Source organism: Salmo salar, chromosome ssa11 (assembly GCF_905237065.1).
Source record: "Salmo salar chromosome ssa11, Ssal_v3.1, whole genome shotgun sequence".
Classification (NCBI taxonomy): Eukaryota; Metazoa; Chordata; class Actinopteri; order Salmoniformes; family Salmonidae; genus Salmo; species Salmo salar.
This window is the reverse complement of record NC_059452.1, coordinates 43,649,778-43,669,771: the sequence shown is the minus strand read 5'-3', so window position 1 is coordinate 43,669,771 and position 19,994 is coordinate 43,649,778. Positions and strand designations below refer to the sequence as shown.

The 19,994-nt window shown below is 46.0% G+C and overlaps 1 protein-coding gene across 1 annotated transcript in view; it reads left to right on the top strand.

The window, feature by feature from the left end:
• Window positions 1-19,994, top strand: part of kcnq1.1 (potassium voltage-gated channel, KQT-like subfamily, member 1.1) — a 42,984-nt gene that overhangs the window by 7,934 nt on the left and 15,056 nt on the right. Inside the window, exons 3-12 of the mRNA XM_045689598.1 lie at window positions 14,701-14,827; window positions 15,296-15,374; window positions 16,384-16,480; window positions 16,762-16,902; window positions 17,208-17,318; window positions 17,592-17,687; window positions 18,161-18,277; window positions 18,572-18,710; window positions 18,974-18,991; window positions 19,764-19,820. Of these exons, the coding sequence (XP_045545554.1) occupies window positions 14,701-14,827; window positions 15,296-15,374; window positions 16,384-16,480; window positions 16,762-16,902; window positions 17,208-17,318; window positions 17,592-17,687; window positions 18,161-18,277; window positions 18,572-18,710; window positions 18,974-18,991; window positions 19,764-19,820 (982 nt within the window). The remainder of the gene's footprint in view (window positions 1-14,700; window positions 14,828-15,295; window positions 15,375-16,383; window positions 16,481-16,761; window positions 16,903-17,207; window positions 17,319-17,591; window positions 17,688-18,160; window positions 18,278-18,571; window positions 18,711-18,973; window positions 18,992-19,763; window positions 19,821-19,994) is intronic.

Below are 19,994 nucleotides of genomic sequence, written 5' to 3'. Positions count from 1 at the left end.
ATAGGGCAGTACCAGGCTCTGACACTCTCTTCTGGGTGGTGAGTTATTATATTATTATATACTCTACTATAGGGCAGTACCAGGCTCTGACACTCTCTTCTGGGTGGTGAGTTATTATATACTCTACTATAGGGCAGTACCAGGCTCTGACACTCTCTTCTGGGTGGTGAGTTATTATATTATTATATACTCTACTATAGGGCAGTACCAGGCTCTGACACTCTCTTCTGGGTGGTGAGTTATTATATTATTATATACTCTACTATAGGGCAGTACCAGGCTCTGACACTCTCTTCTGGGTGGTGAGTTATTATATTATTATATACTCTACTATAGGGCAGTACCAGGCTCTGACATTCGTCTGGGTGGTGAGTTATTATATACTCTACTATAGGGCAGTACCAGGCTCTGACACTCTCCTCTGGGTGGTGAGTTATTATATACTCTACTATAGGGCAGGACCAGGCTCTGACACTCTCGTCTGGGTGGTGAGTTATTATATACTCTACTATAGGGCAGTACCAGGCTCTGACACTCACTTCTGGGTGGTGAGTTATTATATTATTATATACTCTACTATAGGGCAGTACCAGGCTCTGACACTCTCTTCTGGGGGTGAGTTATTATATACTCTACTATAGGGCAGGACCAGGCTCTGACACTCTTTTCTGGGTGGTGAGTTATTATATTATTATATACTCTACTATAGGGCAGTACCAGGCTCTGACACTCTCTTCTGGGTGGTGAGTTATTATATTATTATATACTCTACTATAGGGCAGTACCAGGCTCTGACATTCTTCTGGGTGGTGAGTTATTATATTATTATATACTCTACTATAGGGCAGTACCAGGCTCTGGCACTCTCTTCTGGGTGGTGAGTTATTATATACTCTACTATAGGGCAGTACCAGGCCCTGACACTCTCTTCTGGGGGGTGAGTTATTATATACTCTACTATAGGGCAGTACCAGGCTCTGACATTCTTCTGGGTGGTGAGTTATTATATTATTAAATACTCTACTATAGGGCAGTACCAGGCTCTGACATTCTCTTCTGGGGGTGAGTTATTATATACTCTACTATAGGGCAGTACCAGGCTCTGGCACTCTCTTCTGGGGGGTGAGTTATTATATACTCTACTATAGGGCAGTACCAGGCTCTGGCACTCTCTTCTGGGTGGTGAGTTATTATATACTCTACTATAGGGCAGTACCAGGCTCTGACACTCTCTTCTGGGGGTGAGTTATTATATACTCTACTATAGGGCAGTACCAGGCTCTGACATTCTTCTGGGTGGTGAGTTATTATATTATTATATACTCTACTATAGGGCAGTACCAGGCTCTGACACTCTCTTCTGGGTGGTGAGTTATTATATTATTATATACTCTACTATAGGGCAGTACCAGGCTCTGACACTCTCTTCTGGGTGGTGAGTTATTATATTATTATATACTCTACTATAGGGCAGTACCAGGCTCTGACACTCTCTTCTGGGTGGTGAGGTATTATATTATTATATACTCTACTATAGGGCAGTACCAGGCTCTGACATTCTTCTGGGTGGTGAGTTATTATATACTCTACTATAGGGTAGTACCAGGCTCTGACACTCTCTTCTGGGTGGTGAGTCATTTTATTATTATATACTCTACTATAGGGCAGTACCAGGCTCTGACATTCTTCTGGGTGGTGAGTTATTATATTATTATATACTCTACTATAGGGCAGTACCAGGCTCTGACACTCTCTTCTGGGTGGTGCGTTATTATATTATTATATACTCTACTATAGGGCAGTACCAGGCTCTGACACTCTCTTCTGGGTGGTGAGTTATTATATTATTATATACTCTACTATAGGGCAGTACCAGGCTCTGACACTCTCTTCTGGGTGGTGAGTTATTATATACTCTACTATAGGGTAGTACCAGGCTCTGACACTCTCTTCTGGGTGGTGAGTTATTATATTATTATATACTCTACTATAGGGCAGTACCAGGCTCTGACATTCGTCTGGCTGGTGAGTTATTATATACTCTACTATAGGGCAGTACCAGGCTCTGACACTCTCCTCTGGGTGGTGAGTTATTATATACTCTACTATAGGGCAGTACCAGGCTCTGACACTCTCCTCTGGGTGGTGAGTTATTATATTATTATATACTCTACTATAGGGCAGTACCAGGCTCTGACATTCTTCTGGGTGGTGAGTTATTATATTATTATATACTCTACTATAGGGCAGTACCAGGCTCTGACATTCTTCTGGGTGGTGAGTTATTATATTATTATATACTCTACTATAGGGCAGTACCAGGCTCTGACACTCTCCTCTGGGTGGTGAGTTATTATATTATTATATACTCTACTATAGGGCAGTACCAGGCTCTGACATTCGTCTGGGTGGTGAGTTATTATATACTCTACTATAGGGCAGTACCAGGCTCTGACACTCTCCTCTGGGTGGTGAGTTATTATATACTCTACTATAGGGCAGGACCAGGCTCTGACACTCTCTTCTGGGTGGTGAGTTATTATATTATTATATACTCTACTATAGGGCAGTACCAGGCTCTGACACTCTCGTCTGGGTGGTGAGTTATTATATACTCTACTATAGGGCAGGACCAGGCTCTGACACTCTCTTCTGGGTGGTGAGTTATTATATTATTATATACTCTACTATAGGGCAGTACCAGGCTCTGACACTCTCTTCTGGGTGTTGAGTTATTATATTATTATATACTCTACTATAGGGCAGTACCAGGCTCTGACATTCTCTTCTGGGGGTGAGTTATTATATACTCTACTATAGGGCAGTACCAGGCTCTGACACTCTCTTCTGGGGGTGAGTTATTATATACTCTACTATAGGGCAGGACCAGGCTCTGACACTCTTTTCTGGGTGGTGAGTTATTATATTATTATATACTCTACTATAGGGCAGTACCAGGCTCTGACACTCTCTTCTGGGTGGTGAGTTATTATATACTCTACTATAGGGCAGGACCAGGCTCTGACACTCTCTTCTGGGTGGTGAGTTATTATATACTCTACTATAGGGCAGGACCAGGCTCTGACACTCTCTTCTGGGTGGTGAGTTATTATATTATTATATACTCTACTATAGGGCAGTACCAGGCTCTGACACTCTCTTCTGGGTGGTGAGTTATTATATTATTATATACTCTACTATAGGGCAGTACCAGGCTCTGGCACTCTCTTCTGGGTGGTGAGTTATTATATTATTATATACTCTACTATAGGGCAGGACCAGGCTCTGACACTCTCTTCTGGGTGGTGAGTTATTATATTATTATATACACTACTATAGGGCAGTACCAGGCTCTGGCACTCTCTTCTGGGTGGTGAGTTATTATATTATTATATACTCTACTATAGGGCAGTACCAGGCTCTGACACTCTCTTCTGGGCGGTGAGTTATTATATTATTATATACTCTACTATAGGGCAGTACCAGGCTCTGGCACTCTCTTCTGGGTGGTGAGTTATTATATTATTATATACTCTACTATAGGGCAGTACCAGGCTCTGACACTCTCTTCTGGGTGTTGAGTTATTATATTATTATATACTCTACTATAGGGCAGTACCAGGCTCTGACATTCTTCTGGGTGGTGAGTTATTATATTATTAAATACTCTACTATAGGGCAGTACCAGGCCCTGACACTCTCTTCTGGGGGTGAGTTATTATATACTCTACTATAGGGCAGTAACCAGGCTCTGACACTCTCTTCTGGGTGGTGAGTTATTATATTATTATATACTCTACTATAGGGCAGTACCAGGCTCTGACATTCTTCTGGGTGGTCAGTTATTATATTATGTTGGAACAGCAACATGCTCTCAATTTAATTTGTGAAGCCCATTTTACATCAGCAGTTGTCACAAAGTGCTTTACAGAAACCCAGCCTGAATCTTCAAAGAGCAAGCAATGCCCAGTGGCTAGGAATAACTCCCTAGAAGGTAGAAACCTGGGAAGAAACCTAGAGAGGAACCAGGCTCTGGGAGGTGGCCAGTCCTTCTCATGTTTACAGTCAGGTTTGGATAATTCAGTAGAATATTTATGTTATTTACTGCCAGAGTGTAACACCCACCTGAGGATGCCACGGGAGACAGAATCCTTACACTGGGGAGGGGACGATTGATGAATCAGTCAGCCAATTAGGGATCAGTGGATACATTTATGCTTTTTGGTTACTTGCAAGTAGGCCAAACCCAAACGTTTACTGCATTTCTCCACAATATTCAGATCCTTATTGTGTAACAGAGTTGCTAGGCCAGCAGAGAGCAGATCCTTACTGTGTAACAGAGTTGCTAGGCCAGCAGAGAGCAGATCCTTACTGTGTAACAGAGTTCCTAGGCCAGCAGAGAGCAGATCCTTACTGTGTAACAGAGTTGCTAGGCCAGCAGAGAGCAGATCCTTATTGTGTAACAGAGTTGCTAGGCCAGCAGGGAGCAGATCCTTACTGTGTAACAGCGTTACTAGGCCAGCAGAGAGCAGATCCTTACTGTGTAACAGAGTTGCTAGGCCAGCAGAGGACATATCCTTATTGTGTAACAGAGTTGCTAGGCCAGCAGAGGACATATCCTTATTGTGTAACAGAGTTGCTAGGCTAGCAGAGGACAGATCCTTATTGTGTAACAGAGTTACTAGGCCAGCAGAGAGCAGATCCTTACTGTGTAACAGAGTTGCTAGGCCAGCAGAGGGCAGATCCTTAATGTGTAACAGAGTTGCTAGGCCAGCAGAGAGCAGATCCTTACTGTGTAACAGAGTTGCTAGGCCAGCAAAAAGCAGATCCTTATTGTGTAACAGAGTTGCTAGGCTAGCAGAGGACAGATCCTTATTGTGTAACAGAGTTACTAGGCCAGCAGAGGACATATCCTTACTGTGTAACAGAGTTGCTAGGCTAGCAGAGGACAGATCCTTATTGTGTAACAGAGTTACTAGGCCAGCAGAGGGCAGATCCTTACTGTGTAACAGAGTTGCTAGGCCAGCAAAGGACAGATCCTTATTGTGTAACAGAGTTGCTAGGCTAGCAGAGGACAGATCCTTATTGTGTAACAGAGTTACTAGGCCAGCAGAGAGCAGATCCTTACTGTGTAACAGAGTTGCTAGGCCAGCAGAGGGCAGATCCTTACTGTGTATCAGAGTTGCTAGGCCAGCAGAGGGCAGATCCTTATTGTGTAACAGAGTTGCTAGGCCAGCAAAGGACAGATCCTTACTGTGTAACAGAGTTGCTAGGCCAGCAAAGGACAGATCCTTACTGTGTAACAGAGTTACTAGGCCAGCAGAGGACAGATCCTTATTGTGTAACAGAGTTACTATGCCAGCAGAGAGCAGATCCTTACTGTGTAACAGAGTTGCAAGGCCAGCGGAGAGCAGATCCTTATTGTGTAACAGAGTTGCTAGGCCAGCGGAGGGCAGATCCTTACTGTGTAACAGAGTTGCTAGGCCAGCAGAGAGCAGATCCTTACTGTGTAACAGAGTTGCTAGGCCAGAAAAAAGCAGATCCTTATTGTGTAACAGAGTTGCTAGGCTAGCAGAGGACAGATCCCTATTGTGTAACAGAGTTACTAGGCCAGCAGAGAGCAGATCCTTACTGTGTAACAGAGTTGCTAGGCCAGCAAAGGACAGATCCTTACTGTGTAACAGAGTTGCTAGGCCAGCAAAGGACAGATCCTTACTGTGTAACAGAGTTACTAGGCCAGCAGAGGACAGATCCTTATTGTGTAACAGAGTTACTAGGCCAGCAGAGAGCAGATCCTTACTGTGTAACAGAGTTGCTAGGCCAGCAGATGGCAGATCCTTACTGTGTAACAGAGTTGCTAGGCCAGCAGAGGACAGATCCTTATTGTGTAACAGAGTTGCTAGGCCAGCAGAGAGCAGATCCTTACTGTGTAACAGAGTTGCTAGGCCAGCAGAGGACAGATCCTTATTGTGTAACAGAGTTGCTAGGCCAGCAAAGGACAGATCCTTATTGTGTAACAGAGTTACTAGGCCAACAGAGAGCAGATCCTTACTGTGTAACAGAGTTGCTAGGCCAGCAGAGAGCAGATCCTTATTGTGTAACAGATTTGCTAGGCCAGCGGAGGGCAGATCCTTACTGTGTAACAGAGTTGCTAGGCCAGCAGAGAGCAGATCCTTACTGTGTAAAAGAGTTGGTAGGCCAGCAAAAAGCAGATCCTTATTGTGTAACAGAGTTGCTAGGCTAGCAGAGGACAGATCCTTATTGTGTAACAGAGTTGCTAGGCCAGGAGAGAGCAGATCCTTACTGTGTAACATAGTTGCTAGGCCAGCAGAGGGCAGATCCTTACTGTGTAACAGAGTTGCTAGGCCAGCAGAGGACAGATCCTTATTGTGTAACAGAGTTGCTAGGCTAGCAGAGGACAGATCCTTATTGTGTAACAGAGTTACTAGGCCAGCAGAGAGCAGATCCTTACTGTGTAACAGAGTTGCTAGGCCAGCAGAGGGCAGATCCTTACTGTGTAACAGAGTTGCTAGGCCAGCAGAGAGCAGATCCTTACTGTGTAACAGAGTTGCTAGGCCAGCAAAAAGCAGATCCTTATTGTGTAACAGAGTTGCTAGGCTAGCAGAGGACAGATCCTTATTGTGTAACAGAGTTACTAGGCCAGCAGAGGACATATCCTTACTGTGTAACAGAGTTGCTAGGCTAGCAGAGGACAGATCCTTATTGTGTAACAGAGTTACTAGGCCAGCAGAGGGCAGATCCTTACTGTGTAACAGAGTTGCTAGGCCAGCAAAGGACAGATCCTTATTGTGTAACAGAGTTGCTAGGCTAGCAGAGGACAGATCCTTATTGTGTAACAGAGTTACTAGGCCAGCAGAGAGCAGATCCTTACTGTGTAACAGAGTTGCTAGGCCAGCAGAGGGCAGATCCTTACTGTGTATCAGAGTTGCTAGGCCAGCAGAGGGCAGATCCTTATTGTGTAACAGAGTTGCTAGGCCAGCAAAGGACAGATCCTTACTGTGTAACAGAGTTGCTAGGCCAGCAAAGGACAGATCCTTACTGTGTAACAGAGTTACTAGGCCAGCAGAGGACAGATCCTTATTGTGTAACAGAGTTACTATGCCAGCAGAGAGCAGATCCTTACTGTGTAACAGAGTTGCAAGGCCAGCGGAGAGCAGATCCTTATTGTGTAACAGAGTTGCTAGGCCAGCGGAGGGCAGATCCTTACTGTGTAACAGAGTTGCTAGGCCAGCAGAGAGCAGATCCTTACTGTGTAACAGAGTTGCTAGGCCAGAAAAAAGCAGATCCTTATTGTGTAACAGAGTTGCTAGGCTAGCAGAGGACAGATCCCTATTGTGTAACAGAGTTACTAGGCCAGCAGAGGACATATCCTTACTGTGTAACAGAGTTGCTAGGCTAGCAGAGGACAGATCCTTATTGTGTAACAGAGTTGCTAGGCCAGCAAAGGACAGATCCTTATTGTGTAACAGAGTTACTAGGCCAGCAGAGAGCAGATCCTTACTGTGTAACAGAGTTGCTAGGCCAGCAAAGGACAGATCCTTACTGTGTAACAGAGTTGCTAGGCCAGCAAAGGACAGATCCTTACTGTGTAACAGAGTTACTAGGCCAGCAGAGGACAGATCCTTATTGTGTAACAGAGTTACTAGGCCAGCAGAGAGCAGATCCTTTCTGTGTAACAGAGTTGCTAGGCCAGCAGATGGCAGATCCTTACTGTGTAACAGAGTTGCTAGGCCAGCAGAGGACAGATCCTTATTGTGTAACAGAGTTGCTAGGCCAGCAGAGAGCAGATCCTTACTGTGTAACAGAGTTGCTAGGCCAGCAGAGGACAGATCCTTATTGTGTAACAGAGTTGCTAGGCCAGCAAAGGACAGATCCTTATTGTGTAACAGAGTTACTAGGCCAGCAGAGGACAGATCCTTACTGTGTAACAGAGTTGCTAGGCCAGCAGAGAGCATATCCTTATTGTGTAACGGAGTTGCTAGGCCAGCGGAGGACAGATCCTTACTGTGTAACAGAGTTGCTAGGCCAGCAGAGAGTAGACCCTTACTGTGTAACATAGTTGCTAGGCCAGCAGAGAGCAGATCCTTATTGTTTAACAGAGTTGCTAGGCCAGCAGAGGACAGATCCTTACTGTGTAACAGAGTTGCTAGGCCAGCAGAGAGCAGATCCTTATTGTGTAACAGAGTTGCTAGGCTAGCAGAGGACAGATCCTTACTGTGTAACAGAGTTACTAGGCCAGCAGAGGGCAGATCCTTACTGTGTAACAGAGTTGCTAGGCCAGCAGAGGGCAGATCCTTACTGTGTAACAGAGTTGCTAGGCCAGCAGGGGACAGATCCTTATTGTGTAACAGAGTTGCTAGGCCAGCAGAGGACAGATCCTTATTGTGTAACAGAGTTACTAGGCCAGCAGAGAGCAGATCCTTACTGTGTATCAGAGTTGCTAGGCCAGCAGAGGGCAGATCCTTACTGTGTAACAGAGTGGCTAGGCCAGCAGAGGACAGATCCGTATTGTGTAACAGAGTTGCTAGGCCAGCAGAGAGCAGATCCTTACTGTGTAACAGAGTTGCTAGGCCAGCAGAGGACAGATCCTTATTGTGTAACAGAGTTGCTTGGCCAGCAAAGGACAGATCCTTATTGTGTAACAGAGTTACTAGGCCAGCAGAGGACAGATCCTTACTGTGTAACAGAGTTGCTAGGCCAGCAGAGGACAGATCCTTATTGTGTAACAGAGTTACTAGGCCAGCAGAGAGCAGATCCTTATTGTGTAACAGAGTTACTAGGCCAGCAGAGAGCAGATCCTTACTGTGTATCAGAGTTGCTAGGCCAGCAGAGGGCAGATCCTTACTGTGTAACAGAGTGGCTAGGCCAGCAGAGGACAGATCCGTATTGTGTAACAGAGTTGCTAGGCCAGCAGAGAGCAGATCCTTACTGTGTAACAGAGTTGCTAGGCCAGCAGAGGACAGATCCTTATTGTGTAACAGAGTTGCTTGGCCAGCAAAGGACAGATCCTTATTGTGTAACAGAGTTACTAGGCCAGCAGAGGACAGATCCTTACTGTGTAACAGAGTTGCTAGGCCAGCAGAGAGCAGATCCTTATTGTGTAACGGAGTTGCTAGGCTAGCGGAGGACAGATCCTTATTTTGTAACAGAGTTGCTAGGCCAGCAGAGGACAGATCCTTATTGTGTAACAGAGTTACTAGGCCAGCAGAGAGCAGATCCTTACTGTGTAACAGAGTTGCTAGGCCAGCAGAGGGCAGATCCTTACTGTGTAACAGAGTGGCTAGGCCAGCAGAGGACAGATCCTTATTGTGTAACAGAGTTGCTAGGCCAGCAGAGAGCAGATCCTTACTGTGTAACAGAGTTGCTAGGCCAGCAGAGGACAGATCCTTATTGTGTAACAGAGTTGCTTGGCCAGCAAAGGACAGATCCTTATTGTGTAACAGAGTTACTAGGCCAGCAGAGGACAGATCCTTACTGTGTAACAGAGTTGCTAGGCCAGCAGAGAGCAGATCCTTATTGTGTAACGGAGTTGCTAGGCCAGCGGAGGACAGATCCTTATTGTGTAACGGAGTTGCTAGGCCAGCGGAGGACAGATCCTTACTGTGTAACAGAGTTGCTAGGCCAGCAGAGAGCAGATCCTTACTGTGTAACAGAGTTGCTAGGCCAGCAGAGGACAGATCCTTATTGTGTAACAGAGTTGCTTGGCCAGCAAAGGACAGATCCTTATTGTGTAACAGAGTTACTAGGCCAGCAGAGGACAGATCCTTACTGTGTAACAGAGTTGCTAGGCCAGCAGAGAGCAGATCCTTATTGTGTAACGGAGTTGCTAGGCCAGCGGAGGACAGATCCTTATTTTGTAACAGAGTTGCTAGGCCAGCAGAGGACAGATCCTTATTGTGTAACAGAGTTACTAGGCCAGCAGAGAGCAGATCCTTACTGTGTAACAGAGTTGCTAGGCCAGCAGAGGGCAGATCCTTACTGTGTAACAGAGTGGCTAGGCCAGCAGAGGACAGATCCTTATTGTGTAACAGAGTTGCTAGGCCAGCAGAGAGCAGATCCTTACTGTGTAACAGAGTTGCTAGGCCAGCAGAGGACAGATCCTTATTGTGTAACAGAGTTGCTTGGCCAGCAAAGGACAGATCCTTATTGTGTAACAGAGTTACTAGGCCAGCAGAGGACAGATCCTTACTGTGTAACAGAGTTGCTAGGCCAGCAGAGAGCAGATCCTTATTGTGTAACGGAGTTGCTAGGCCAGCGGAGGACAGATCCTTATTGTGTAACGGAGTTGCTAGGCCAGCGGAGGACAGATCCTTACTGTGTAACAGAGTTGCTAGGCCAGCAGAGAGCAGATCCTTATTGTGTAACGGAGTTGCTAGGCCAGCGGAGGACAGATCCTTACTGTGTAACAGAGTTGCAAGGCCAGCAGAGAGCAGATCCTTATTGTTTAACAGAGTTGCTAGGCAGGCAGAGGACAGATCCTTACTGTGTAACAGAGTTGCTAGGCCAGCAGAGAGCAGATCCTTATTGTGTAACAGAGTTGCTAGGCTAGCAGAGGACAGATCCTTACTGTGTAACAGAGTTACTAGGCCAGCTGAGAGCAGATCCTTATTGTGTAACAGAGTTACTAGGCCAGCAGAGAGCAGATCCTTACTGTGTAACAGAGTTGCTAGGCCAGCAGAGGGCAGATCCTTACTGTGTAACAGAGTTGCTAGGCCAGCAGGGGACAGATCCTTATTGTGTAACAGAGTTGCTAGGCCAGCAGAGGACAGATCCTTATTGTGTAACAGAGTTACTAGGCCAGCAGAGAGTAGATCCTTACTGTTTAACAGAGTTGCTAGGCCAGCAGAGAGCAGATCCTTACTGTGTAACAGAGTTGCTAGGCCAGCAGAGGACAGATCCTTATTGTGTAACAGAGTTACTAGGCCAGCAGAGGACAGATCCTTATCGTGTAACAGAGTTACTAGGCCAGCAGAGGACAGATCCTTACTGTGTAACAGAGTTGCTAGGCCAGCAGAGAGCAGATCCTTATTGTGTAACAGAGTTGCTAGGTCAGCGGAGGGCAGATCCTTACTGTGTAACAGAGTTGCTAGGCCAGCAGAGGGCAGATCCTTACTGTGTAACAGAGTTGCTAGGCCAGCAGAGAGCAGATCCTTATTGTGTAACAGAGTTGCTAGGCCAGCGGAGGGCAGATCCTTACTGTGTAACAGAGTTGCTAGGCCAGCAGAGGGCAGATCCTTACTGTGTAACAGAGTTGCTAGGCCAGCAGAGAGCAGATCCTTATTGTGTAACGGAGTTGCTAGGCCAGCAGAGGGCAGTAGTGGTCTATTTTCTCTCTACACTATAGAAAGATCATTCTTCCTATGACAGTCCTCTCTCTCTCCACCCGCCCAAACCTTCAGCACAACATGCATGGTCAGATAGCTATCCCAAACATCAAACATCCAACCTTACCTTAAACTCCGGCCATACCAGGCCCCTAACACCAAACCTTACCCTAAACCCCAACCATACCAGGCCCCTAACACCAAACCTTACCCTAAACTCCAGTCATACCAGGCCCCTAACACCAAACCTTACCCTAAACCCCAGTCATACCAGGCCCCTAACACCAAACCTTACCCTAAACTCCAGCCATACCAGGCCCCTAACACCAAACCTTACCTTAAACTCCAGCCATACCAGGCCCCTAACACCAAACCTTACCTTAAACTCCAGTCATACCAGGCCCCTAACACCAAACCTTACCCTAAACTCCAGCCATACCAGGCCCCTAACACCAAACCTTACCCTAAACTCCAGCCATACCAGGCCCCTAACACCAAACCTTACCCTAAACTCCAGCCATACCAGGCCCCTAACACCAAACCTGCATTTGACATTGCATTTCATCTTCGCCCTTGTCTGATTCCTCGCCCTATCCTTCTGTCTAAAGACCATTTCATTCTTTATGTCTCATTTTAGGGAATAATATTGTAATGACTAGTTGACTGGATGGAACTGCTCTTCATTGTATGAGGGAAACTCATTCACATTCATCACCAATATGTAGCATCCACCTGGATGGGTCTGCATAGCCATAGTCAAAATGATATTATTTGTGAACCAAAACCACTGTTAACTTCTATGTTGACATATATACGCATCCCTAAATGTGACATCTGTGCGGTCAGACAAAGCAACTCTGAATTGTTAAACCCATCCTGACCCTGACCCTAAATCCTTCCCTCAAACCTAGACACCACTGACCAGCTGCTGAGTTAAACAGCTCTTGTGTTTGTATGCTTAGTCTGGCTGACAGATCCCTTCTGGAGTCAGAGGAATGGAGACAAAGGAGAGGAAAGAGGGGGACTACCCTTGAGAGTCGTCCTAGAGGAGAAAGAAAGAGGGGAAAGAGCGAGAGAACGAGGGATTAGGGTTAGACGGGAGCGGGTTCGGAGTGTGGGGGCCACAAGGGCACGCACACGCAGGTTGAAAGTTCACCTCAGCCAGTGTCTAACAGGATTAAATGATGCTGTCCACTCATCAGGACCACGCCCAGAATCACAGATTAATCTGCGCCTGCAGAGGTGGGATTAGCAGGGGCCCTAACTAGAGAGGCCCTTCTGTTTGCCAGTGGCCCTAACTAGCTCTGCTCGGACAGTTGTCCCTCTTTTGTTTCTCAACTATAGGAAAAATAAAGAAAGAGATGTGTGAGTCGTCAGAACAGGAAAGACTGTTTTGAGCAGATACATGACACTACCCACTTAATGTTAACTGATCAGGGACAGCGCTTTTTTCTGTGGCCGTATGTGTCCATATACAGATCCCTGGATTTGATTCTTCATTTTTTTGTGTCCATATTTTAGTGCCACATAGTGTCTGACCTCAGTATAACTACATTAGTAAGTCTGATCAGAAAGGGGCCAAAAGGTGGAATGACTGGACCTCAATGCTGATGACCCTGCCCTCTGTCCTCCTCCTCCTCCTCCTCTCTCCCCTCCCCTCCCCGCCCCCCCATCCCCACCACAACAACAACAGCTCTTCCTTTGTCTGGTTTGCACCCCACTGCACGTGAGGTCACCACTTTACTCACTGTTAACAAGGTCCAATGTAGATTCTCTCTTCCTGGAAGGAATAACCTAGTGCATCTGTGGCACTTGCGTGATTTTATTTTTATTTAACCTTTATTTAACTAGGCAAGTCAGTTAAGGCCAAATTCTTATTTACAATGATGGCCTACCCTGCGGCCAAACCCTCCCCTAACCCGGACAACGCTGGGCCAATTGTGCGCCGCACTATGGGACTCCCGATCACGGACGGTTGTGATACAGCCCGGGATCGAACCAGGATCTGTAGTGACGCCTCTAGCACTGTGATGCAGTGCTGTAGACCGCTGCACCACTCGGGAGCCCTGATACTTACATGTGTTTACCCAGCGCCAAGATGGAACATAGGTTGGGCATCTGTCACTCTTAAAAGTCCATTAAAAGTTATTGATTTTGTATTGGTCTTCTAAATTGCTAAATGCTAAACTTGAACATTTGAATGGAATTGCATTGGCGATCATTTCAGTTCATTGTTTGATTCATGTCATGCACTGGGAGCCATTTGGCGTTCATTTCAGTTCATTGTTTGATTCATGTCATGCACTGGGAGCCATTTGGCGTTCATTTCAGTTCATTGTTTGATTCATGTCATGCACTGGGAGCCATTTGGCATTAATTTCAATTCATTGTTTGATTCATGTCATGCACTGGGAGCCATTTGGTGTTCATTTCAGTTCATTGTTTGATTCATGTCATGCACTGGGAGCCATTTGGCATTAATTTCAGTTCATTATTTGATTCATGTCATGCACTGGGAGTCATTTGATGTATAGGAACATATTGGTTATTTTATCCATTCAGGGACAAAGGAACTAGAAGCAATAGGTCTGGTTACCAATAGTGTACTAGGGCCCAGGGTTTTGGTTAATCATGTCACATGACCTGAATTTGAACCTTTATTTAATAAAGTGTTTTCATCTAACTGTCCCCTTTTCTTTTTATGTCAGATAGTCCAGCACAAATCCTCCAGCACCATCCTCCAGCACCATCCTTAGAGCGTTTGCTTTAATTTTTGGTCTAATTCTCATTCCTGGAAAAGGAAAGTTCTAGGTGATGTGACATGAATAACCACAACACATGGCCCGATCATATATTAGTCCTGTTGTGGTTCCCTGAAGGCTGGCACACATCACACATCCTGGATGTAGTGCTGGGCTGAAGATAGTTCAGCACGCTGGGTTTTAGGGACCACCAGCTGGAGATGTCTGACTGACGACATATTTCACAACATTCTACATGTAAAATCAGTGCACACTTGGTTCTCAAATGACGTTCAGAGGTGCTAAGTACTCTGGGCCAGCTGTTGGTGTGTCTGAGCCTTTAGTTTTATCACCTGCTCTATTCCCTCTTTCTATCTGATAATCACTTACTATTTTCCTACATTCTCTCTCTCTCTCCTCTCTCTCTCTCTCATTGTCTCTCTCTCTCTCTCCCTCTCTCTCTCTCAATTTAAGGGGCTTTATTGGCATGGGAAACATATGTTTAAATTTCCAAAGCAAGTGAAATAGATAATAAACAATAACAATTAACAGTGAACATTACACTCACAAAAGTTCTCTCTACAACCCCCCCCCCCACCCTCTGTCTTTAACAGGAGATAGCGCTGGTGGTGTTATTCGGTGTGGAGTATGGTGTGCGGCTGTGGTCAGCAGGATGCCGTAGTAAATATGTTGGCGTCTGGGGCCGGCTGCGCTTTGCCAGGAAGCCTATCTCCATCATCGGCAAGCGCCTGGAACAAACTCCACACTCCACACGGCATCCTTAGTCTTCAGATAAAATAAGATAAAAACATGTACAATAATGCCAATTATTTGCATTCAGTATGCAAATAGAAATCCTTATTAAGTAACAGTGACAATTCAACAACCCTGGGATCCCTCCTGTAACATGGCTCCTTCCTGTAACATGTCACCTTCCTGTAACATGTCTCCCTCCTGTAACATGGCTCCTTCCTGTAACATGTCTCCCTCCTGCAACATGTCTCCCTCCTGTAACATGGCTCCTTCCTGTAACATGTCTCCCTCCTGTAACATGTCTCCCTCCTGTAACATGTCTCCCTCCTGTAACATGGCTCCTTCCTGTAACATGTCACCCTCCTGTAACATGTCTCCCTCCTGTAACATGGCTCCTTCCTGTAACATGTCTCCCTCCTGTAACATGGTTCCCCTCTACTGTGTGCTTCTCTGCAGATTTGATTGTAGTGGTGGCCTCCATCATCGTGCTGGTAGTAGGCTCCAATGGACAGGTGTTTGCCACGTCTGCTGTCAGGTAAGACACTGGCCCTCGACTCTCATGTCCAAAGTTTCCTGCGTTTCCAGCACTATCATGCAGGGCTCCAGACTGCGACCATTTAGTTGCATTTGGCTACACCTTTGACTTGGCTATGGCGAGTTACATTTTTTTATTGGTCGCATTGGTGCAAGCTGCACATTCTACATGGTCACCTCACTCTAAACTTGGCTGAAACCATGATTTGGTCAAATAGTCATGTGCATTATTATCCTCATGACTCCTGTAATGAAGTTCTCTGCCCCTGTGCCTGTTTAGCTGGGGCCTGCTGCTGTAATGAAGGTCTCTGCCCCTGTGCCTGTTTAGCTGGGGCCTGCTGCTGTAATGAAGGTCTCTGCCCCTGTGCCTGTTTAGCTGGGTCCTGCTGCTGTAATGAAGGTCTCTGCCCCTGTGCCTGTTTCGCTGGGGCCTGCTGCTGTAATGAGCGAGCCACTTACTCACTCTCTCCCCGCATTCCAGGAGATTTTTATTTTCTTCCGATTGTATAGGCTGTAACATTTCAAAATCTAATTGCGGGTAATAAACAGCTTTGGAAGCAATTTTTATTGACTTTAGTGTTAGAATCCTACATGGCCACCAGCAGTGGGTATTATTTTTAGAGTTAGCGATCAAGCTAATGTGTTTGGGGTTTCCACTTACTCAGGTGGTGAAATAGTCCTAAATAAATCAGCCTATGATATTATTGCACATAAAAGATGTGGGCAAATGTATCTCTATTGAACAAAACAACTATAGACTATTTGTCCCAAAATTCATGACATCACTGGATTCGTTGAATCATGCATTCCTGCATGGACATGTTAGATGAAACAACTTATTTCTTGAATACCATCTCAGTAGTCTGTCTATAACTAAATCATTTTATCAGATGATTACTAATTGTTTTCTATTGTGTGATGGCGCAGAAAAACAAATTGGTGCCAGCAGTTCCATCAGGGGAAAATGTTTGTCTGGAGCCCCGATCACAGAGAGTGTGTTCTTGTTCCAGAGGGATTCGCTTCCTGCAGATCCTGCGTATGCTCCATGTGGACCGGCAGGGAGGGACGTGGCGTCTGCTGGGCTCTGTGGTCTTCATCCACAGGCAGGTTAGTTTGGATCCTTGAAAAGCGCTATATAAATACCATGGATTTTTATTATTATGAGTTGTTCACTGCACAGATTAACAGAGTTGACAAACACTAACACACACTCATAATTTATTCGTTATTAATAACTTTCTTCCTCTCTCGATAACTATGTGAAATAACTTGTCTCGTGTGTGTGTGTGTGTGCGTGTGCCTTTGTGTGTGTGTGCGTGTGCCTTTGTGTGCCTTTGTGTGTGTGTGTGTGTGTGTGTGTGTGTGTGTGTGTGTGTGTGTGTTTCCAGGAGCTCATCACCACGCTGTACATTGGTTTCCTGGGGCTCATCTTCTCCTCCTACTTTGTTTACCTGGCAGAGAAGGATGCTGTGGACAGCAATGGAGCCAATGAGTTTGAGAGCTACGCTGACGCCTTGTGGTGGGGGGTGGTAAGGCTGCTGTGTGTGTGTGTGTGTCTGTGTTTCACAGGAGGTTGGTGGCACCTTAATTGGGGAGGACGGGCTCATGGTAATGACTAGAGCGGAATCAGTGGAACGGTATCAAATACATCAAACACATGGTTTCCATGGTTTCCAGGTGTTTGATGCCGTTCCATTTACTCTGTTACAGCCATTATAATGAGCTGTCCTCCCCTCAGCAGCCTCCACTGGTGTGTGTGTGTGTGTGTGTCTGGCTTCACTTAACAGGGCAGGTGTTTGGGATGACTCTTCTAGCAGTCTTTTGTCTTTTGCAGGTGACCGTCACAACTATAGGCTATGGAGACAAGGTGCCTCAGACGTGGATCGGTAAAACCATTGCATCATGTTTCTCAGTCTTTGCCATCTCCTTCTTCGCCCTACCAGCTGTAAGTGCAGGAGTAACCAGGTGGAAAGATACTGTTTGTTCATCAGTAACACCGTGAAGCACACTCTTACAAAAAAAGGGTTATTCATTTGTCTCCATAGGATAACCTTTTTTCCTTCCAGGTAGAACCCTTTGGTGGTGAAAGGGTTCTACTTGGAACTCAAAATAGTTATTTTCAGAGGGTTCTCCTTAGGGGACAATTGAAGAACCCTTTATGGTACTCGGTAACACCCCACACTTTTCTAGTGTAGTAATCCTCTGCGTTTGTTTGCAGGGGATCCTGGGTTCAGGCTTTGCCCTGAAGGTTCAACAGAAACAGAGGCAGAAGCACTTCAACAGACAGATCCCTGCAGCTGCCATTCTCATCCAGGTGAGTCTGACAGAGACAGTCCCAGTGAAACCAACATCAGTGTGCTAGATAAGCAATATTAGCTTCCTCCTCTCTGATTACAACTCAGAGTAAACTGTCTGTTCCACAGCTCAAACCCGGGGCCCTCTGCCTCGCTAACACGCTTGACCGCCCTCCTTGACAACGTACGAACCAGTTGAGCTATAGAAAAGGATCCAATTCGATGGCACAATTGGCGACATTTCAAGCTAGCCGTGAAGTGAGCTTTTCGGCCCATTCTTATCTCTGTTATACCAGCATGCTCTTTTACTTCACAACAACTGTTGAATTTCAGGAAACCTATTATTCTGGAGATGCTGTGGAGCTTGGTTAGGTAGATGTGTTCCTCACTATTCCTTAAAAGTACCTTCATCTCGAGTCAACTGTGGTGTAGATTCTAGTAGTCACCTGCAATGTTAATGTCTGTTTACTTCCTGATCACATTCTCTGTCCAGACTTCGTGGAGGGTCTTTGCTGTGGAGAACCCTGACTCGGCCACCTTCAAGATGTTTGTGAGGAGGAGACCTGCTCTGCCCAGCTCCTCTGTATCCAGTCCCAAGCCCAAGAAAACGGTCAGCTGTCCATATAGAATCACTGGTTATCAGATCGATGCTATTTCATTCATCAATCCATTCATCTACCCATCCATTTATCCACCCACCCATCTACCCACCCTTCCATTTACCCATCCAGACATCCGCTGTCCATCCGTCCATTGACCCACCCATCCATCCATCCATTCATCATCCACCCACCAACCCACCCACCCACCCATCCATTCATCCATCATCCATCCACCCACCCGCCCATCCATCCATCCGTCCATCCATCCATCCATCCATTCACGTCTGTCCCTCTGTAAACAGGTGAAGCTGAGGAGGAAGTTGAAGAGCAGTGAGAAGGACGACGGGCCTGGTTCTCCCACTGTTCCCAGTATCTCCTACGACTCTGTGTTCAATAGTGGGAGGGAGCTCAGCTCTGACGTCTACAGCACTGTGTGTACAGGTAGGAGAGGGTACTCTGCTATATATATTTACACTGCATCTTAGTGGCTTGGAGTAGCCTAAGGGGCAGTTCACCCACATTTTAATGGCACTCTGCCAGGGTTTATCAGAGCCAATTCCATTTCTGTCAATTGAATTATGATTAATTTAATTCATAAATTAGACATTTCCCATGGTTTTCAACACACTCTCTATTCTCTTTACCTCTGTTTCTCTTTCTCTCCCTCTCTTTTTCCCTATCTGCTGTTTCTGGCATCTGTTTAGCTGAAGCCCTAGGATGTGGTGAGCTCCTGTTAGTGTCCACTCCTCCTGTCCAGTCACTGTTACTGTCCTCTTGACCAATCACTGCATCTGTTACTGCCCTCTTGACCAATCACTGCATCTGTTACTGTCCTCTTGACCAATCACTGCATCTGTTACTGTCCTCTTGACCAATCACTGCATCTGTTACTGTCCTCTTGACCAATCACTGCAGCTGTCCTCTTGGCCAATCACTGTCTCGGTTACTGTTATATCTGTCTCTCACTGCCTGCTCCTTCTGTACAGTTGTGTATAGGTACATAACCCTTTAGTCAGTCAACTGCAGATAAATCAGTCTTCAGTTGAATGTGTGGGTTCCAGCACATTGGCAGCAGCATAGAGGTTGTAGTGGTTCTGGAACCCCCTTCAAAATGTCCCAGTTGTGCCACCATTCTATCTTGTTATCATGATTATCTCAGTAGCTTGTTGGTGTTTCAGGCTGGGTTTCTATAAAGCACTTTGTGACAACTGCTAATGCAAAGAAGGCTTTCTAAAAAATATATTTGAATGCATACAAAGATAACCCACTGCCCCCTTAGTCCCCATCCACCTGCCTGCATCCTCCGTTCCCACCCAGAAACCATGCTTCCCATCCCATCCCGCCTAGCCCCCACCTCCATGACCCGTAGAAAGCCTGCCTCCCAGTCTTTCCCATCCCACCCAGAGGATCATGTATCTACTAGATTGCTAGCTACATGATCCTCTTGTGTGTTTGTCTCCATCCCTCCCTCCCCTCCTCTTCTTGGTCTCACAGATACCCAGCAGTCCTGGACCTCTCTTTCCTCCCTTACATTCAGCTCGCCACTCCCAGGTAACAAGCACTGAGCTGTTTTGTTTTCGCTACAGAAATATATAAATGTGAAAGGGTTGCATGGATTTTTTGAAATTACATTATAAGATCATAGGGAAATCTTCTGTCACTTGGCTATGCATATTCTGAGTGTGTGTGTGCCTGCGATGCTTGGGACTGTGTGTGTGTGTTGGC